This window comes from Marmota monax, unplaced genomic scaffold (assembly GCF_021218885.2).
Source record: "Marmota monax isolate L192 unplaced genomic scaffold, Marmota_monax_Labrador192_F-V1.1 WCK01_AAM20220418_F8-fsc00180, whole genome shotgun sequence".
NCBI classification, from domain to species: domain Eukaryota; kingdom Metazoa; phylum Chordata; class Mammalia; order Rodentia; family Sciuridae; genus Marmota; species Marmota monax.
Window position 1 is genome coordinate 3,287,923 of NW_026693881.1, and position 21,049 is coordinate 3,308,971.

Sequence of the window (21,049 nt, forward strand, 5' to 3'; positions counted from 1 at the left end):
GAGCAGAGCCCAAGCCCATCTGCCTGATGTCCCCAGGAGAGCTCCCGACAGACAGCCTCCTACACATCTCTCCAGAAAAGAAGGCGGAGCCCAAGAAGAGAGCACTTGCCCAGGGGGCACAGGCCCTGGGTGCCAGCCCCACCACACACACACCAGCTCAGGAGCCCAGAGGGGTACCAAGGACACCAAGGAACAGGAGCACCTGAGGGAACCAGAAAACACAATGGTGCCCACTATTTTCTTACTTAGATAAATATTTAATGCAATAGAAATCACATAAGGAAGCACACTTTAAACTCAGTGCTTAAAGAGACAGGTTCAATTAAATTTAAATATTGCTTCTGAACATTAAATTTATTTGCTGTAAAAGAATGCTACTCTTGCAAAAGCTGTTGTTATCCATACTTTGTTACACTGATTCTTTACCCTACAAGTGGCAAAGATAAAAATGATCTAATCTCTTTCAAAGTATTGTCAGGCTTAATCCAAACTGGCCTACTTTCTAATTAGAAAGTCCTACAGAACAGTAAAATGGGGTGAAGCACCACATTTTAATATTTTAAGTCCATTATGGGCTGCTCCTTTTGCAAAGTACAATAAATGTAAAATATAAATAACCTATTGCATACCCACAATGATGCAGTGATCTTAGTTTATCAAAATGAATTACTAGGGTTGTGGCTCAGTGGTAGAGCACTTGCCTAGCATGTGTGAGGCACTGGGTTTGATTCTCAGCACCACATAGAAAATAAAATAAAGGTCCATCAACAACTAAACATATATACATGTATATGTATAAACACAAATTATTAGAAAAATGGAAGGGTTAAAAAAAACCTAATTTATATATATGTATAAACTTCTATTACTTATTTTCACAAATCTAAAATTACTGGATTACTACAAATGTCTCTAAAATCTAACTCTCAATTTATTTATCTCAGCACAGGGTGGTGACAGAAAGTTCACAGACTGGGGTCACTACTCAGACCACACTTTGAGAAAGTGCATCAAGTTTCTGGCTATCTTTGTCTAAAGAGATTCCAACTTCACAAAGCTGAATGGCTTCCAGCTAAGTCTGGTTGTTTAGAGAATTTCTGGCTGGTGATCCTACACCAGAAACGACTGATTTCATTTCTCAGTGCCAAATTTCAATGATTTTACACACAGAAATAGCAGTGGACAACATTTATTGTTCTCAGGGGTTGTATGAACACAGACCCTTCCTCACATCAACAGTGTGTCACAAATCCTTGCTTAAGATTATGTAAACCTGTGTTTATTCAAATACATGCCCTCATGATGTAAACTGGGAAAAAAGTATCAACAGGGTGACCCAAGGCCCTGTGACTCAGGAACCACAAATAGAGCATTTCTTTCTTTCTTTTCTTTTCTTTTTTTTTTTTTTTTGAAACACATGGCTGCTGATTTATTATGGGCTGAGAAGATGAATGGCACACTCTGGGGACAGAGGGTTCAAACCATGTCTTCTAACTTGCTCAATTACTAATACAGTCTTCCAACCAATGCACTACTGGATTCTGAAGACTGTCCCTAAAGTCTCCCTCACGGAGTCAAGTCCATGGGCCATCCACAGAGTTCCTGGAGGAAACTGCCTGTGGCTAGAGAGACCCAATCCAAGGCTCAGCCACAAGAACACCAGATTCATAACCTTAGATTTTTTTTAAAAGGCCTTCAAGGCTGCATCATAACCCACAACAACCGACTAATCTGTGGATGGAAGAACAAGGCGACCATGGGCCCAACTAAGTGTGCAACAAGCAAAGTTATTTCACACATTTACTACTCATTAAGAACCATACAGGGCTTTAGATTATCTAGCTAAATCAAGCAACTTGATAAATGAGTAGAGAAACATACAATTCAATTTTATTTATTTAAAGAAAAAGAACAACTTTTCTTTAAAATACCTTTAGGACAAGCTCATGGTAAGTTTGAGGTGAGGATGTCACTGCTTTATGAAAAGACCCTGCCATCATCCGCCTGAGCCCCACGGAGTCGACTCCTGGTCACGCGGGAGTCTCATCGCCTTGCTCAACTCCTCAGGAGCCACCTGCCAGTGTTAATGCTGAGCACTGTCACCTCAGGGCCTCAGCTGATCACAAAGCCTCCTTCCATCAAGGCAAGAGGAGACCTGGCTCCTCCTCCACTCAAGCACTTCCAGGCACACCCAGCAGTGACTGGAAACCTTGAAACCTTTGGGTTTTGATCACTGGGTGGGGATGTCACTGAGATCTCCTGAGCAGAAGGCAAGGACACTGCTCAATACCCTACAATGTATAAAATGTCAACAGTGTCACTGCAGAGACCCTGGGTGGGCTGTGTCTCCTGCACCCACCCTACGATGCTACCCACCAGGTCTTCTGCTTTCAGAAACAACCACCCAGAGAGTCCTGAAGGGTCTGAGTGACCAAATCCACCCATCATTCTTATATTTACCTGAAAGGGATATAGGATGTATCGCCAAAGATTAATATTCTATAGGCATCTTCAGGAGTTCTCCCCAAATATATAACCTACATTTGAAAAGAGAAGAAAAAGGCAATTTACTTCTCAGCAAAGACACACGGCGGCAAAGCTGTGCACAAGTCCTGGCCACAGGCTGAGCTGGGTTCTCAGACTTCCCGGGGAACCTGAGCCACCAGTGCCCGTCTGGGAATTCCTCATCTGTTTCAATCTGCGCCCTAGAGGGCTTGGAACTTTGAAAACTCTTCATATGGACCTTGGGTGCCAGTGAGTGTGCCATTTTAATAATAGAATGAGGGTTTCACTGCACCCCCATCCACAGAAGGGACCCATGGAGAGAGGGGAGGGGCAGGTGCCAAAGGAGGAGCCACCAAAGCAGGCCACGCCTTTACTTATTTTTGCAGGGCTGGGGACTGAGCAGGCAAGGCTCTACCACTGAACCTCTGCCCAGGACAAAGATTTTTGATGGGCCCTTTCCATTTAGATGCTGATCCAGTATTATACAAACTCCCATTTGCCTCTTTTGTCTTTGGAACTATGTCACGGGTCGGTTTTCATGTGACAGAGCACTCCAGTGTATGCCTTAGCATTTGACCTTTGTGGTGTTCCTTGCATTTCCTACAATTCCAATTTTTCGGCTTTGACATTTACTGCTGGACCATGTACAGGATTTCTGGTCTGTAGTGCTTTTCTCTCAGTATTTTACATTGTTCCAATGTCTTTTTGTTTCTAGTGTTGCTAAAGGATTTTACTATTCTAATTCTCTCCTACTGCTCCCTCTTACAAGTTATATATTTGTTCTAGAAACCCCGCCATCTGAATGTCATCTCCAGGACCCCACTGAGCCTTCCTGGGACATCACAACCTTACTGAAGGGCATTTTCAAGTCACATGTGGGGGACAAAGACACATATGCATTAGATTTGGCACTATATCATTATCAAAATTAGATTAAATTCCAGATGACTTGGAAGATGCGGTTTACATTTCACTAATCAAAAAAAAAAGGTCACGAGGTTGGGGCTGTGACTCACAGAGCTTGTGCTTGGCATTCCCAGGCCCTGGTGTTCATCACCAGCACCAAAAAAAAAGTAAAAAAGAAACCACTAAAAAAGCCAATTTAAACCTTTTTTATCTCTCCTGCTTACCCTACACATGTCAACTGTTTCTACAAACAAATTATAAGCATTCCATATCTGCTGGTTTCTTTTTAGCTTCCAATTTAGACATTATATACAACCTCTGAGGTATTGTTCATGTAGGTGAACTGAAATTCACTTATAATAGGTAGAAAGTCTAAACTATTTCATAAAATGTTGAAATAAAATACGAAAATACTGTTTGATTAGAAGAATTATTATTTTAGAAATCTAAGAGCTGGCAAGATCTAGGGAAATCATATCTTAAAACCACTCACAGGAGTTGACAGATTACAGAGGGCATTTCATCAATGGGGCTGTGGCTACAGACTCGGTGGAGCACTGGCCCACATGCACGAGGCCCTGGGTTTGCCACCCTAATGCCTGACACACATTCACACACTCACACACACATACCCATACTCACACACACACTCATAAAAGAAACGTTTTCCCAATCATTAGAGAAAGGACAGGATATTCTAATATCTATCTAGAGCAGCATACGAACCCACAAAATGACTAACAGAAGATCGATTCCAAGAATAAAGGAGTGCTTCGTTCAATCTTATGTAATATCAAACAAATTTCCAAGTTACAACACTGACTCAGCAGATTGTCGTTTATCATGAACCAACCTCAAGGACATCACCGATGATCCCGTGAACCTATCTGTACATCCATTACTTACTCTCCACTTTTCAGCAATCCATTGACTGACTATTTTATCATTATTCATTCAGAAAAATGGCTTACAATTATTTCTTGAAAACGATCTAAATTAAATCTCCTCCAAAAACACACCCCAAAAAAGCCAGTGGCAGCTGGACAGAGGAAAGTCACTAAAGCAGGTCTCCAGAGACAGAGAGCTTTGGCTAATGACAGAGGGTTCTAAACACACAGCGCCAAACTGCACTGCAAGGCAAACTCACTGTCCACTCAACACCAAAGGACAGAACCTGGGACATGCCCTCCTCAGCGAACTTGCACAAAAAAGGACTTTACATTACAGTCTGGTTATCATCAAGCTGCCGCCAAACACAGCTGTTGTCACTGCCCCGGTACCTGCCCTCGAGGTGGCGATACTGAAGGAGATGAGAGCTGGCACGTTAGTATTAGTGCTGGGCTTTACGTGAATGTCACTGATGATCCTTAGGAAACTACGGAATGTGCTCTCCTGTGATGGAGGGGCTCTTCACAAAGGCCAACTTCCTGTGGACCCCCCAGGGATGTCCATTTTGGGCCATCGCAGGAGAGGCCATGGAGCTCTCATTTGTTCCTGGAAAATAGATCTGTCAGCGTTTGTTCCAACTGCAACTGTGCTAGTCAGCTTTCTATCACTGTGAGAAAACGCAGGAGCTAATCAACTTATAAATCAGAAAGGTTTTCTTTGGCTCAGAGTCCTAGAGGTTTCAGTCCATGGTTGCTTGTCCCTGTTGCTCTAGCCTGTAGCAGGCAGATGTCAAGGGGGAAGCAACTGGTACAAGAAGCCTGTTCACCTCATGGTGGCCAGGAAGCAAAATGAGAGGAAAGGGAAGGAAGGACTGGTCCCATCAGGCACCACAGGGATTTCAAGGATGTGCCCCCTGTGACTTAACTTTCTCCTAGTATACCCTGCCTCCTAACAGCACCACAGGCTGGGACCAAGACTTCAACACATGGCCTCTTGGGGACACTCCAGGTCCAAACTATAGTAGCGACCCAGCATTCTTGTCCTTGGTGCAAAATGACCCTCACTGGATACGTGGGAGCAGATCTGAGTGATGGGGAGGCTTCTGATGCCAGCAGCATCTTGGGACGCCCCATCCAGGTTCTCAGCTGGACAATTAATCAAGGATGGAGAGTCATTCCCTGATAACTTCACAGCTGCCTGGACAGAAAAGAAACCCCCCCTGTTTCTAGACACAGGAGAGTGCTGTTCACAGCTACTCATCACCACGATCACACCAACATGCAAATGCCTGAATGGAGGACCTCGAGAGGGTCTTAAAACTGGTGATAAACAATCACAGAAAAAAAATCAAAACCCTGGATTTCATCGTGCTAAAAACGCTTTTCATTCTACAGTGGAATTACCTGAACAAATACATAAAACTCTAGAAAACACACACATACCTTGAAGCCAATCACGGTGAAAACAGGGTTAGGTACATGATGTATACATACCTAAATATACCCAATGGGATCCAGAGAAACCCTTCAGAATTTTCCTATGTTTCTAAGACCTTCTCTCAAATTATGTAAGTTTACATTAAGCACCAATTTAACATAATCCTTCCTACTCAAAACTGTGGTTCTTGGCTTTAATTACCAAAACTGCAATGGGATACAATCTCCTTGTAACTTTCAAAACAAAAATCATCTCTAATATATTAACTAACTGTGAGCTAGTCTTAGAACACAAATTCAAAGAACACAAGGACAATGTAATATTTTTTCCCGTGATGGGAACCTAAATTCTCACTGATGAACTTTGAAAAACTATAATTTTCAAATCCACTTGGGGTCGGGCATGGTGGTGCATGTCTGTAATCCCAACCATTGGGAGGCAGAGGCAAGAGAATTACAAGTCTTCAAGGCCACTCTTAAGCAACTTAGCAAGATTCCATCTCAAAATAAAATAAAAAGGGTCAGGGATGTAGCTCAGCAGGTAGGCAAAGCACACCTGAGTCAAACACCAGTAAACACCTCCCCCCAAAATAAAACCCATGTTGGGGAATGACACACATAAGGTACAATGAGATAAACTAAAAGAAACCTGCAGATTTAGACTAAATCCACTTACAGAACTAGCAAAGGAGTATTTGTTAACAAAATTTCTGCTTTTCTGCTTGCCTACTCATCTTCCTGATTCAAAAGGCTTTCCCAAGCGAAATTATTCTAAATGCATATGTTAAAAGAACCCTACTAAACGCTTCCTAGAGTAACACAAAACCTCAGATTAGGAAACTGTCCTAGCAGTTTGGACACCAGGCCTTTTTCTAATTCTTTTGGCGTGTCTCATCAGAAGCTATGTATGCAGAGTGCACACCCCAATCCCACAGCACTGCTGGGCACCAGGGAGCAACAAAGGGTGACCAAGAGAGTGACAGCTGTGGCAGTGGCTTCCAGGACAGCCAGGAAGACCCCAGTGCTTCTACCTCGTGCAGTCCCCTCCCCCAGTGGGCCCTGGGTGGACGGGGGCAATACGCAGCCTCCTGCAGAACCACAGCCTGACGTATGCCTTTCGCTCACTTGGATCCCTCACTGGGCAGGAGTGTCACTCTGGGAGGACACTCCTGTGCCCAACACTTGGCACTACCTTGCCAGGCTTGTGAATGAGCCACCTTAGAAGTGGACCCTCCAGGTAACTGCAGCCCGGGAGAGATCCAGAATCAGATCCAGGCAGGCGAAGCCATTCCTGGGAACCTTGACCAGAGGAAGTGCGAGGGAACTGTACTGCTGTCGACACTGCTGTGTGCGCTGTGTGAGGGGAGTCGGCTGGCGGCAGGTGACAGAGCAGCTCACCCCTGTCAGCCTGCAGAAGTGACAGGCACAGAGACGCGGCTACATGGGCCTATAACGAGGAGCTCTGTGAGGTGCAAACAGCAATCCTACAGGAAGAACCAAATGCTGTGCAGAAAGTACTTTAGAAGCCAGCAGTGTTCTTCCAAGTCATGGAACAAGGTTCCTTTTTGCTGAATAAAACCACAGCTAGCTGGATGTGGTGGCGCACGCCTAGAGCCCCAGCTGCTGAGAGGCTGAGCCCAGGAGTTTAAGGCCAGCCTGGGCCACAGAGTGAGACCCTAACTCTTCACCAAAAAAGTGGGGGAAGCATTTCTAGAACTTTCTATCACCTCCATTTTTAAAACCATGGTCTGCATGCCCCAGAGCTCCTGAGAGAACCTCTGGCCAGTGTTTCAAAGCCCTGCTCACTTGACATTGGACAGACACAATCACTGGCTTGAGGAGAAGGACCACAACTCCATCCTTCATCAGTTCACCTTGGACGAGCAAGGCCTCAAGTAATAAAAACCCAGTCGGGCCTGGGCTTCTTATCTCTATTCCTGTAGATGACCTTTAAAGCTCTATCTACATCCCGGGAGTTCCTCTGGTACAGTTTAAAACCAAAACATCACACAGCTCACACCCAGAATTAAAGACAAAAGACATGAAACCCCAACACCAAACGCAGCCTGAGAAGCCAGTGAGCTACTTCCAAATATCTCTGTGGATAAATGTCACAATGTTTGCAGCATTTAAAATCCTTAAAACTGTTTTCACGTCAGCCAAATGACACAGTCTTTCCTATGCCAAGAATTTGATTGATCTTAAAAAAAAAAAAAAAAAGACACTTTCCACGTCATCACAGAATGTTGATGAGTCAGTGGAAGTCCATACTGAATGGCTGGAAGAAAAAAGTGAGCGGGGAAAGAGCACTTGAGAAACCACAGCTCCTGCACAAATACGGGCAAGGGAAACACCCTAAACCACAGTTTAAAGTAATCAGAGGGGCTGGGGTTGCATCTCAGTGGAGGGCGTTTGCCTCACACATTGAGGCACTGGTTTCAATCCTCAGCACCATGAAGGAAGGAAGGAATTGTGTCCATCTACATTTAAAAAATATATTTTTAAAAATCAGATGGAGCTGGGCATGGTGAGGCACGTCTGTAATCCTAAGGAGGCAGGAGGCTAGAAAGTTCAAGGCTAGCCTCAGCAACTTAGTAAGACCCTGTCCCAAAATAAAAAGGGCTGGGGATGTGACTCAGTGGTTAAGCGCCCCTAGGTTCAAGAATTTCTAGCCACACGCCCAAAGTTAATCAGATGACCTTACCTTTCAAATTTTTTTAACTTTTCAAATTACTTTTTAAAAATTTTTTATTAGTTGTTGCTGGATCTTTATTTTATTTGTTTATTTATATGCGGTGCTGAGAATCAAACCTAGTGCCTCCCACACGCTAGGCAAGCGCTCTACCACCAAGCCCCAGCCCTCAAACTACTTTTATTTATACAGGCATACGATGGGTTGGTGGGTTGGTGTAATGATCCTCAAAGTACGAAAAAGGAAACTGCAAGTCTGAAGTGGCAGGCGCAGGTCCACAGAGGCAGGACACAGCTAATAAAGTAAGTGCACTGCCCCTGGGTACAAGAGCACATGGGATACACTGTTTTGAGGAATGGGGACATTTTTTTAAAACAAAGTAAAAATCTTGATTTTCTTTTTTATGAGCTCTCCTGATTTTCAAACTTGGGCGGGTGGGAATCCCCATGAGTCAGGCGCAGAGGGCAGGCTGTGGCCTTCCTGTCAAGGGCTGCTCAGGGCTGTTCCTCATGGGCATTTTGCCGCTGCCTTATTACAGACAAGAAACCCCACTGAAACAAGCAGGAATCCTGAAGTCCAGAGCCTTGTCACACCTGCAGCCAAGGATCAAAATGCCTAGAGCCACCTCTCAGGGCTGCCCAGCACGCACAGGGCAGCTGGAGGTGAGAAGGGACAGTAAGGTAACAGTGCGGCTGCCGCTGCCTACACCCGGGGCCTCTTCCGGGGCAGCCTCTGCCTCTCAGTGGCAGCTGTGTCCAGTGGCCCGGTGGAGACCTTCCCTGCCTGCCTTTCACCGTCACCAGGAAGGACGTCTGCAGAGATGACATCTGCCAAGCCCTGGGTGCCCCACCCAATCAACCCTCTGGTCTCAGCTGCCCAGATGGGTGTGGGGGACCTATTTGCTGAACTGAATTTTGACCCCAGGCTTCCTGAGCTCCCCTCCTCCCCCTGGGCTCCCCACGCCCCCTGCAGCCACCTTAACCCCAGCACCCACAATTTTAAGTCCAAAGTAATTAAATCACTTAAAAATCGGACCATAGGTTCAAACAATGATCAATGAATAATGATGAGGTCCCTGAGCACCTGTCTGCTGAGGTGATCTCAAAGTCAATGCAATCTGGGATTCCACCTGCAGACTGCGGAGTTAACATCCTCTTAGAATTTAATTAGTATCATCATTATCCCTATAAATGTTTACACGGCAAGTCATTCCAAAGCTATAAAAACTACTGGAAACTTAAAAAATACATATAGTGATAAAGCTTGACCAGGGAAACATACACATTGCTACCATGATTACCTCTGCCAAAGTTATCTCTCAAATACGAGACAACAGCAAATTTGCAAGCTATATGCCCATAGTTTGCTTATGTCGTATATTTTTTACTCAGAATGCTTTGCATTTACTTTACACACAGAAAAATGTTAGAAATGCTGGTTAATTTTCCAGACTAGCCCTCAAATGTACATTTAATCTGTAGAAGAGCTCAGTAATGTTGTACAGCAGGAAAACATGAATTCTCTGAAGTCAGTTCAGTCTGAACCTAAATCACTAAACGCCATCTACCAATCCTCGGTCTCTTTCAAATCATTCAACCCCTCTCCGCCCCCCCTCATACACACACACACACACACACACACACACACACACTTTCTTCCCAGTGCTGGGGACTGAACCGAGGGCCCTGGACATGGTAGGTAGCACATGCTCTACCACTGAGCTACACCACCAGCCCCTCAAATGTTTTTTTGCAACTAGAAATCGTTGTTTCTACATACTACTAGACCCCACACCACCTCCATTAAAAAGTACACATCTAAAACTTTGTGATAAAGTGACAATTATCTATAATGCACCAATTTAAAAAAAGGAAAAAATTAACAATTTAAAGTTAATGTAACTGATATATGCTTCGTTTTTTAAAAAATAGTTCTTGAATGGCTGCCGAAACAACAACAACAAAATTTTGATTCCTAAATACACATGTGTTAAGTATATCATTAGCTTAGCCAACCAAAAGATCATGCAGCTCTCCCTTGATCCTTAGGACTGGTCCTAGAACTTCCCTCAACTAACAAAATAAAATAAATAACCTTATATCAAAAGGCATGGTATTTGCATACAGCCCATGCACATCCTCTGGTGTGGTTTAAATTTTCTTTCAGCACCTAAAACAACACAAATGCTATCTAAATAGTTACTGCAGTCTATGATCCAGGGAATAGTGAAAAGAAGAGCTTCTGTGTGCTCCGCACACCTCTCGATGGGCTGGAACCCAGGGCCTCCTTCTGGCCAGGCAAGCACTCTCCCACTTAGCCACATCCTCAGCCCTTTCAGATGCAATTTTAAAATAGGTATTTTCTGATGTGCAGTTGGCTGAACTCACGGACATGAAACTCACTGTTTAATCCCACCCAGCAAAGATGCACATTCATTTAGAAAATTCCCAACTCCCCTAAAGCTAATGAGATGTTTTCTTGCACATCTTTTTAAAATATATATAAGTTGTTGATGGACCTTTATTTATTTATTTGTTTGTTTATTTGTTTATTTATTTATATGCGGTGCTGAGAATCAAACCCAGTGCCTCATGCATGCCAGGCAAGTGCGCTACAGCTCAGCCCCAGCCCCAGCCCCTTCTTGTGCATTTTTAAAAATGTTTAGCAGATGTGTTCAAAACCCATCGAGCCTTTGTTTAGATTGTTTTAAAACAGGTCATAAAATTCTTGTTCTGCAGCAATCAAAATACCTTCCTTTGAAAACTGGCAATTAGAGGGGAATGACCGTTCACTCGGCCTGTTCATTTGGACACTTGGTAGGGGGACCAACAGTCCAACTGGAGGAAGGAAAGCTTGACTCCCTTAAAAGAAAGCCAGGGAGTCAACAAAGGACGAGAGGAACACACACCGAGCCCCGGGGGAGCCTGGTGTGGGCAAGCGCAGGGGGCACAGCTCACCCCCGGGATGAGGTCTGAGGATCACCTTCAGGTGACTGCACCACTGTACAAACATCACAGGGTGTGCTGACACACTCGTCCAAGACATCACTGAGCCCTGCAACCTGTGGCCACGGCCCGTCGCTGGCCGAAGCATCACTGTTTTATAAACTGCTGCTTAAAACACTAGACTGAGAGCTGATATGACGATGCCCAAACCCACCTGTAGGGGGCTGTGAGTCACAGGAGAAAGGCACACACTGAGGGGCTGGATGGTTACCCACAACGCAGTGGTCATTTTCAGCGTTGTTAATAGTGATGCAAGTATTTCATGTTTTCTGATGTTGTGCAACTTTTACTATTAATGGATAAACCTCTGTTTTAACTTCCAGTACACAAGAAATACACAGAATGGAGTAGCTTTGTGGAGTTAAAAGAAACCACAAGGAAAAAAACAGTGAAACTCAAAAAGCAAAGAGACCATTCTACCAGATGCCAGGGCTGGCCCCGTCGATAAGTCAGTGCCATCAAGAAGTGATTGTGCCAGGCGTGGTGGCACACGTCTGTAACAGCAGCAGCTCAGGAGGCTGAGGCAGGAGGATCTCAAATTCAAGGCGAGCCTCAGCAACTTAGCAGGACTCTAAGGAACCTAGCAAGACCCTGTCTCAACATAAAAAAATAAAGGGGGCAGGGCTGGGTTGTAGCTCAGTGGTGGAGTGCTTGACTGGCACGGGTGAGGCACTGGGTTCCATCCTCAGCACCACATAAAAACAAACGAAGAAAAAGTAAAGTTTAAATTCTTTTAAAAATTAAAATGAAAGGGGCTCGGAATGTGGCTTAAATGCCCCTGGATTCAATCCCTGGTATTTAAAAAAGAAAAAAAAAAAAGGATCCTATCAAGAAGAGGAGGCAAAGGCACTGAGCCTCATGCTTGTGGTTGCAGATTAGATCATTTGGACGTTTGAGGCCAATATGGAAAACACCAATACAATCTGGGCATAAAGATGATAAAATATGAACTAATACAAAAGAACAGATCACTGACTAAAAAAGAAGCAGGCAATAAAACTGCTTATAAACACAAAACCTATAACATGCATGTACATGACTGCATACATATGTCCTGCTTCTATAAAATATAAAGGCTCTTCCTAAAATTCTCAAGGGTGCAAATACAGGTTTCTGTGCATGATATTACTTTTTTACAAAAATAGAATTTCAAAATTTACAAACTGTTTTAATCATGAATTTGCTTTACAAAGCATTTCCATTTCCACTTACAATCTCACCTTTAGTTTGGCATGAGAAGGCTAAGCACTGGGACCCCAAAATCTAGCTAGGAAGCAGTCAGTGGCATATCCATAGAATAGAAGCAAGTTCCCCATTTCACGAAACAATAGGGCACACTTATTCTTTTGCAGAGGAAAAAACCTCTTTGAGTTCCTACTCTTTTCACAGAGGTGCAGAAGAATTTTGGCTTCATTCTGCTTTTAATTACCAAAGATTCCCCCACCAGATGGGTGAACTGGGAAAGCCACTTAGCAGGCCACGAAAAGGGCAGAACTTTGAAATGCACTTAAGACAAAGGAATCTAATACACAGCGCACCCGACCGTCCAACCGACAGAAGGGCTAACGGAGGCCGGGCATGACTGTCCGTATTTAAAGCTTCGTGAAGCCCAACCTCTTTTGTTTTAAGATAAATAATAAAGTATGAATGCTTTATGCCCAAAAGGAGTGGGACATCCTCTCCCCACTCCTTGTCAAGTCTTTTTACATATAAAATGATGAACAAACCATGATCCCTACAGAAGCCCGGAGTTTAGAGGAAGGATGAAGTGGACAGTCCATTTGGAGTATTATCTTCCTAATGATTCTTCCTCTGGGTTTTTGGTCTTAACGTCACCAGGCAAGCTGACTGTGAAAAATCTTTACCATCTGTAAAATTCCTCCACGACTCCAGCAAAGGCTATCAGAGCTGCAGGTGAATTTATAGGGATCATCACTCGTCTCTACCAGGCTTCAATAGAGAACTCACTGGACTTTGACCAGTCAAAGCTCCATTGATGGCTTGGGTGCTTTACCTTCTGGGCCAGCCACCTCATACCTGACACTCCTCCTCCACTACAATAAATCTCCTTTTCTCGGGAGCTTCTCTCCTGCTCCTAGGAGATCATCATGGCTGCTCCAACCTCCTCCTTTCTTTCTCCAGCCGGGGAGGGCTTCAGAGGCTTGTCACAGCCAAACCGTAATCCTCTGGCTGGGATCTGAGCAGAGCCGGGGCGAACAAACTAGAGTGCATGTCCTAATCAGCTTACCCTGGCGCTGTCCTAACCAATCACCCCAGAACCAACCAAAAGTGCAGAATCCTGAAGGACTTCTAAATACGAACACATTAATCATTAAAAAAAAAAAAGCTTCTGTGTGCGAAGACACAACCATGAACAAAGTCACACCAAGCTGGGAACAAACATGACAAGAAATTGTCCATAACTATGCCAAGAGGTTATTTTTTTCCCCACTAGTAGTTTAAAAAAAGCAACAGCAGAGGGCTGGAAGCGCAGTTGAGTGGTGGATGGATTGGTGGGTGCCTGCTTGGGATGCCTGGGGCCTGGGCTCAGTCCCTAGCACCCCGGAGGCAGGGAGAAGAGCAGTAAGATTCAAAAAGCAGTTACTCATTTCCAACATTTATCCAGTGTTCTGTTTTATTTTTAAGAAAACTCTCCATAGGCTCCCCACCCCCACCTAAGCACTGTCTCCTTCAGCTGGTCAGGTTTTTTTTTTTTTTTTTTTTTAACCTTTGTTTTGTTTATTTAGGGTTTTTTTGTTTGTTTTTAATGTGATGCTGGTGATTGAACAGTGCCTCACACATGCCAGGCAAGCGCTCTACCACTGAGCCACAACCCTGGCCCAGCTGGTTGGTTTATAAAAAGCAAAATATGTTCCCTTTAGAAACAAACCAAGACAGAACCTTAGAAAAAGTGACTTCGAAATTCCACCCCCAAGATTTAAAGAACCACTGAAGTATACGTTTCTACAAATAGGTCAGGAAACTAGTGAAGTACTTACCATATAACATCCAACAAGGAAAGCAGCATTAGCTTGTTTTCTCTGATCAGAGCCAGTAAAATGAATAATTTTCTTCCTTATCATTGTAATGGACTGCGTGAAAATAAATAGTTGTTAGCATTTCCTTTTTGAGTTTTCTAAAACTTCACTTCGTGATAACACAAATTCACAATCTCACCAGAGAAGCACACACGTTAGCAAGGCTGTGGGAAAGACCAACACTGGTACCCAAAGATACCAGGTACCTTCCCACAAAGGGCATGTTCTGAAGCATGGATGAACATGAGGCTAAAGGGGCAGAGACGCGTCCTGATCCAGGCTGACAGACCACCGCTGGCTCATTTCCAAGAGGACCTGCAGGGCCGTAAAACCAAGGACCCTCAGGACCGTGCTCAATGCTGAATGCCACAGCCACTCACAGTGCTGGGCGTTCCCAAGCTGTAATGTTCAGCCACTGGTCTCCACATTGTCTACAACTGGTCATGTGTGTGAGTGTGTAAGCAAACCTCTCAAAGTCTAAAAAGCAACAACAAAGGAGACGGCACCTCTGCAACACAACTTCTCTTTCCTGTTCACTTTTTCAAGTAATCCAAGCACCACTATGTTAAAACACAAGGGTAGAGGCTGGGGCTGTAGCTCAGTTGGCAGAGTGCTTGCCTCCCATGCACAAGGCCCTGGGTTCAATCCCCAGCACCACACACACAAAAAAATACAAGAGTTTACAGAACAATGCAAAAATACTCTACGCCGCCTAGAACCCGAAGAGTGGAATCCTGGGAGGGGCCGTGGAGGAGGCTCCGGTGGGCTCTTCTGGGGCTTCTGGGGCTCTCCTGGATCTACTGCTCAAGATACTTGCCCAAAGAATTCAGTCTGCAAATGTGCAGAGCTGCACACCCACAGTCTGCATGCACTGCACCCCAACATGCACATCATACTCTAACACAGAGTCTAATACAGAGAGAAACAGAAGTCAGAGGTGAAAGGAGCACTTCCTAGCTGCACCTCACTGCTGCGAGGAAAATAAACTGGGGGAAGGAGGGAAAGGGAAACATTCAGCTGAGTGTATCTGGCCTGGCTTCTCTAAGTCCATTTTCCAGTGTTTCAATATTCTGTGCTTTCTTGATGAATGCATACACAGTTTCCTTTACTGGTTTACATAGAGTAAGAGACACAAGTTGATTTAAAAAAATTATATATATATATAAAATTAAAAAAAACAAAGCCCTGGCAGTGGCACATGCCTGCAATCCCAACCACTTGGGAGGCAAAGACAAGAGGATCAAAAGTTCAAGACCAGCCTCAGCAACATAGAAAGACTCTGTCTCAAAATTTAAAATAAGAGCTGGGGAGGTAGCTCAGTAGCAGAGCAGCCCAGGGTTCAATCCCCAGTGCCAAACCAACCAACCCAACCAACCATCAGCCATCTAGTAGCAAAACAGGACAATCTTCACATTATAAGCTGTTCTAGTAAATTATTTTTAAAAAGAATTGAGATTGGTTTTGGTTGACTCAAACCAAAGGATAAGAGTCCAGAGACAGCTAAGCATAGTAGTAACTCTTTCAAAATTAAAGCAAAGAAATACAAGAAGGGGCAAATAAAAGGAATTATTTTTAGCTTCCCAGCCCTATGGGAAACAAAATATCTGCCACTGGCAAGTGAAAAGAGGGGAGGGAACACGTGTACACAAAGCCATTCATGTTCACATTCCTATTTAAGGGAGCCCAGGAGGAATACAAGGTGATGCTTGGGGGGAGGGGGTTCCTTACTCAAAAATTTTTAATTAAGGCAAATTAAAATTTGAAAGTGAAAAAATTTGTAAAGTTGCCTGGTAGACAATCCACTGTACAACCCTTTAAAAAGGACCTGCTTCCCAAATGCAGAATTTTCTATTTGACAATATACAGTAAACTAATGTGTTACTGCTTGCAAGTGGTACCACAGACCTTTCCAATTGTGCCTGACCAATAATTCAAAGTTTCTAAAAGAATGAGGTCAAAGTTTAAGCCAATCTTAATCTTCAGTGATATGCCATTTGTCTTTGCCCTCCTCAATCATGAAGTATACAAGGTCAAAGAGTCACAACTAGTACTATATAATGGGGATTCTAAGACAGGAGAGATAGCAGAGCCCGTTTTTCCTGTTAGTTTGCTAGCAATCCCTCATCACAATAAAGAAAAAACAATGACCAAAGCTCGGAAAGAATTTCTCATGCCATTAAGTCAGACAGTAGAGTCTTACTGAATTAACCAACCTCCACTTTGACTTTTCAAGTATTTGAGCATCAGCAACCCAAGTCAGAATCAGCTGGCCCAAATTTTAACTGTTGCAACAAAACTCTAGAAAATAAATATAAGCACTATGACTTTACAAGACAAACAAATGTTTGTCCTAAACACCACTACAGTGACATCCTAAAAAAAGTCATTTCAGTAAGAAATGGTATTCTTAAAGGGAAAGAATGCTTTCAAACCCTCTATGAATTTTTTTAAAACCTTAAAAAAAAAAAAGTTGTCCTTAATTTCTTCCCAAGACTAAATTAACAATGATTACTCAGGTCAAATCTTAAACAAAAAAGACTTTACCTTGAGTTTCTTATTTATCTTGCAACAATATCTGTAAACCATTGCCAGATTGAGTGGTCCGAAATCTGCGTAGAAGCTTTAAAAATAAAAAATAAAAGCATGTATGTATATTCTAAATACTCTGAATACAAATGTCTTTTTGTGTGTGTGTGTGTGTGTGTGTGTGTATAGTATCAAATTAAGGACCAGAGCACATCCACCAAACCAACCGATCAGGTCACACAATTCAAAGCACCCCTACTAGTGGTAGGAAAGTTCCGGTAAGCGATGCCTTCTGAAAATAAGCAACCAGGGGGCTGGGGGGGTAACTCAGTGCTGGAGCACCTGCCTGGCACACTTGAGGCCCTGGTGCTCCATCCCCAACAAAGTAACACACACAACACACACACACACACACAACAGGTGTCACAGCCTCCATGAAACCTCAATTAACATGAAAATGCCTTCCAAAATAAGCAAGTTGTTCTTCTATTCGAATTTTCTACTGGAGAAATCCGTGTTTAACTTAGTATACACTATGTCTCATTGCAGTGCAAACTATTAAATACTGAATCTACAGATTTAAATATAGGAGAGGCCTTTCATTTTCATTTCCCTCCTTATAGGTCTACTACTAGTTTTTTGTTTTTTTAAAAAGCATCTTGCAATGAGCAACCAACAGTTTTGTGAGTTTCCAGGGCTCTGCTCTTAATAAACATACCTTTAGATTGTTCAAAAAAAAAAAAAATTACAATCTTTTTAAAAGCAATACTTACTTCTCATATTCAAGTTCATTATCTATGCTGAAATAATGTTCATTTGATGCACTCTTTGGTCTGCTGTAGAGAATGGCAAAACAAAGGCGATCTGAAATGGAAAAATTGCAATGTTCCTTCCTTCAAGTTATTTAAAATAAAATTTTAAAAGTTTCCTATAGCATGGTGCAACTGTTCCTCAGATGAAGTCAAGAGTCTTATTTTTTTCCATGCATGTTTCAGATGGTAGTGGTGGCAAAAGATAATTTCAAAATATTCTGACTGTGGATGGATAAGAATAAGCAAAATTTTTAAAGGAAAATTGCCTTTAAACCTAAGTTTCATCAGTAGGGACATCACATCTAGTGATAAGGTCTGACTTCTGAAGGAACCTCTCACACTAAAACTTTAGTTCCCCTGGACTAAGACATTTCAACAAAGACCGCACAGCATACATTTGGTGCCTTACTACTAGCTTCAGCTCAAGCTTCCAGCCATCTGGAAAGTCATTTCGGTAAGAAACTATTTTGTAAGAATGCTTTCAAAATTACTGTTCGCAGCTAGCAGAAAACAACCAAACAAACCATATGTTTACCCAACTGTTGGCAGGGATTGCTGTTTTTTGTTTTTGTTTTTTTTTTTAATTTGGAATCACTACTTTGTGATTTTTAAATAATAAGACAAATTAATATTAATTAAAACACAAGAAATGAGAGGTTTCTGCATAATGAGACAGATGAACTTGTGCTTCTTAACTGCAGACAAGCTGGTATGGGGCACGAATGTTCATGTTCAGAAGCTTCACCCTTCTCCCCCCACCCAAAAAAAGGTGGCCTAAGTCCTCAAAGTCCTCTGCACACGGTAGTAACTCCAGTCGTGCTAGGGGATACTTACACTCAAAACGTGGCAAAAATGAAGGCAGCCTTCAAAGCGTGTGTTACTTTCAGACAAGAAACAGGGCGCCAGCTGGCATCCTTTCCCCCAGTGGTAAACTTTTTTTTTTTCTGGTCTGCGATTCAACTCACGCCAACTGCTACATTTATTTCCTCATAAACTCAACTCCACTTTCCTGGCAGCCGCGGACACTGCAGCGGGTGACAGGCTCACTCCTTTCCAACCACCAGCGACCTCTGATCCCGCACAGCACCCAAGACTGCGCTCAGGACGTGGGGGTGGCTGCGGGGCAGGGAGGACACGGGCCTGTCCACCCGGGCGCCTTTGCCAAGCCGGACCCTGGGGTCTGCCCTGGACGCCCACCTCTCGGAGCCTAAGGGTGCCCGCAAGTGCAGGGCTCGTGGGCACCGCCCGTGCCTCCCATGTAGGGGCGCCCTCCTGCCGGCCCTCTGTCACCTCGGCCACCAGCGAGCCCTGCGCCCAGATGCCTACCCTAGTGTCACTTCAGTCCCAGAGCGCACCCCCCCCACCCCCCCCCACCCCCCCGCCTCACCTTGGATCACCTCGGCCACCAGAGCGGACCCTGCGCCCGGGCGGCTCATAACGCTGGGGCATCTGGAGGGCGGGGACAGAGGGACCCGAGGGTCGGGACAGCCAGCAGAGAGGAGAGGTGGAGCCGCGACCACACCCCCAAGTTTAAAAACAGAAAGTTTAAAGGGCCGCGCCCAGCACAGCACTGCGCCGCCCCAGGATGACAGACAGGCGCGGGCCAACCCGGAAGTGCAGAACTGGGTCCCCGAGGTCCCGGAGGGCGGGCGGCGAGGCGCGGGACAGACAGGGCAGCGACGAGGTGCGGGTGCCTGCTGTGCGCAGCGGAGTCAGAGGCCGCGGGCCAGAGCGCCACCGGGCAGGCCCAGGAGGACTCCCAGGGCACCAGGGCGCGGCGCGGGGACGGCCGCCACCCTCGGCCGCCCGCCCCACAGCCAGGGGGCGCTGCAGCCGCAGGCGCTCGGGCAGGGAGGGCCCCGGGCGTGCACCAGGGTCGCAGCTACACACTCCTGCGCACCTATGACCCCAAGCGCAGCCGCAAAGCCCCATGGCGCAGCCACAAGGAACCCCTGCGTGGCCACGATGCCCCCTGACAGGGCCAAGGTCCCCCTGCAGGGCCACGACGCCGCCTGAGTGGCCAAGGCCCTCCTGCACGGCCACGATGCCTCCTGCGCGCCCCAGGTCCCCTTGCGTGGCCACGACGCCTCCCCCTGCGCGGGCCAAGGTCCCCCTGCGCGGCCACGACTGCGCCCCCTGTGCGACCAAGGTCCCCCTGCACGGCCAGGATTGCGCCCCCTGTGCGACCAAGGTCCCCCTGCACGGCCAGGATTGCGCTCCCTGCGCCACCAAGTCCACACTGCGCGGTCGCGACTGCGCCCCCTCTGCGACCAAGTGGTGCACCCAAGGCTCCACTGCGCACCCTGGACAACGCCCGCTGCGCAGCCAGGATGACCCTCTCTGAGCCGCCAGCACGCCCCCTGCGACGGCCAAGGCCCCACTGAAAGACCACGACGCCCCCAGTGCGGCCACCACGATTCCCCCTTCGCTGGCCAAGTCCCCACTGCACGGCTATGACGATGCCCCCTGTGCGGCCAAGCCCCCACTGGGTGGCCAACGACCCGCTGCGCAGCCATGAAGATGCCCCTGCAGCAGCCAAGGCCCCACTGCGCAGGCACGATGCCTCCTGCTCAGGCCAAGGCCCCACTACGCAGCCACAACGCCCCGGGCCCCTGAGAAACGCCCCCTGCTCAGGCCAAGGCCCCACTGCGCAGCCACCACAGCCCGGCCCCAGGGGTCCAGCAGGACGGAGGCACTGCCTCAAAATTGTGCAAGATCTAAAGATAAGCCTGACCTTAGGAATTACCTGTTACCAAGATTTAAAAACAAAACCTCTGATATCCTTCCCAGCAGCCATTCAAGATACTCTCTAAACCTATGTCCACATTTTAATCTTAAGTGGAGGAAAAAAAACCACACAGTATGCGTGTGATCCTGGCTGTTCTAAGACTTTTCTAAGTAATAGAATACCTACAAGCCACAGGAGATCAACTGCTAAATTAATGCACACTTTGACACACAATCTTAAATGGTATTCACGGCATTCAATACATAAACCTTAAGAGAAGAATGGAAAGAATTTTTAAATTCACCTCAAAGATGCCCAATTTTATGTGATTGCAAATATGACAGAAGTGCACATTTAAACTATGAAGTACTGTATTTTCCCTCAAAAAATCAAAGGCACTTGGACAGTGTTCTGTGCTAGGAAGGTTGTGGGTAAACAGGCATCCACACACACTGCCTGTGGGCAGGAACAGAAATCTGACCAGCCTCTGTGAAGGACCACAAAAGGGCAGTT

The 21,049-nt window shown here is 45.3% G+C and overlaps 1 protein-coding gene across 12 annotated transcripts in view; it reads right to left on the reverse strand.

Annotated features, from left to right (window-relative positions):
- The window catches only part of Cdc14b (cell division cycle 14B), a 120,871-nt gene that overhangs the window by 57,362 nt on the left and 42,460 nt on the right, over positions 1-21,049 (reverse strand). For 7 of the 12 annotated variants that reach the window (XM_058585149.1, XM_046462749.1, XM_046462754.1 and 4 more), the window contains exons 2-5: positions 17,770-17,860; positions 17,015-17,090; positions 14,432-14,524; positions 2,461-2,537 (exon numbers count right to left, since the gene is read on the reverse strand). In XM_058585149.1, the coding sequence (XP_058441132.1) occupies positions 2,461-2,537; positions 14,432-14,524; positions 17,015-17,090; positions 17,770-17,860 (337 nt within the window). Of the gene's footprint in view, positions 1-2,460; positions 2,538-14,431; positions 14,525-17,014; positions 17,091-17,769; positions 17,861-18,642; positions 19,066-19,195; positions 19,568-21,049 lie in introns of those variants that run through there. The other 5 variants (XM_046462755.2, XM_046462753.2, XM_046462756.2 and 2 more) reach the window with 5 other exon arrangements.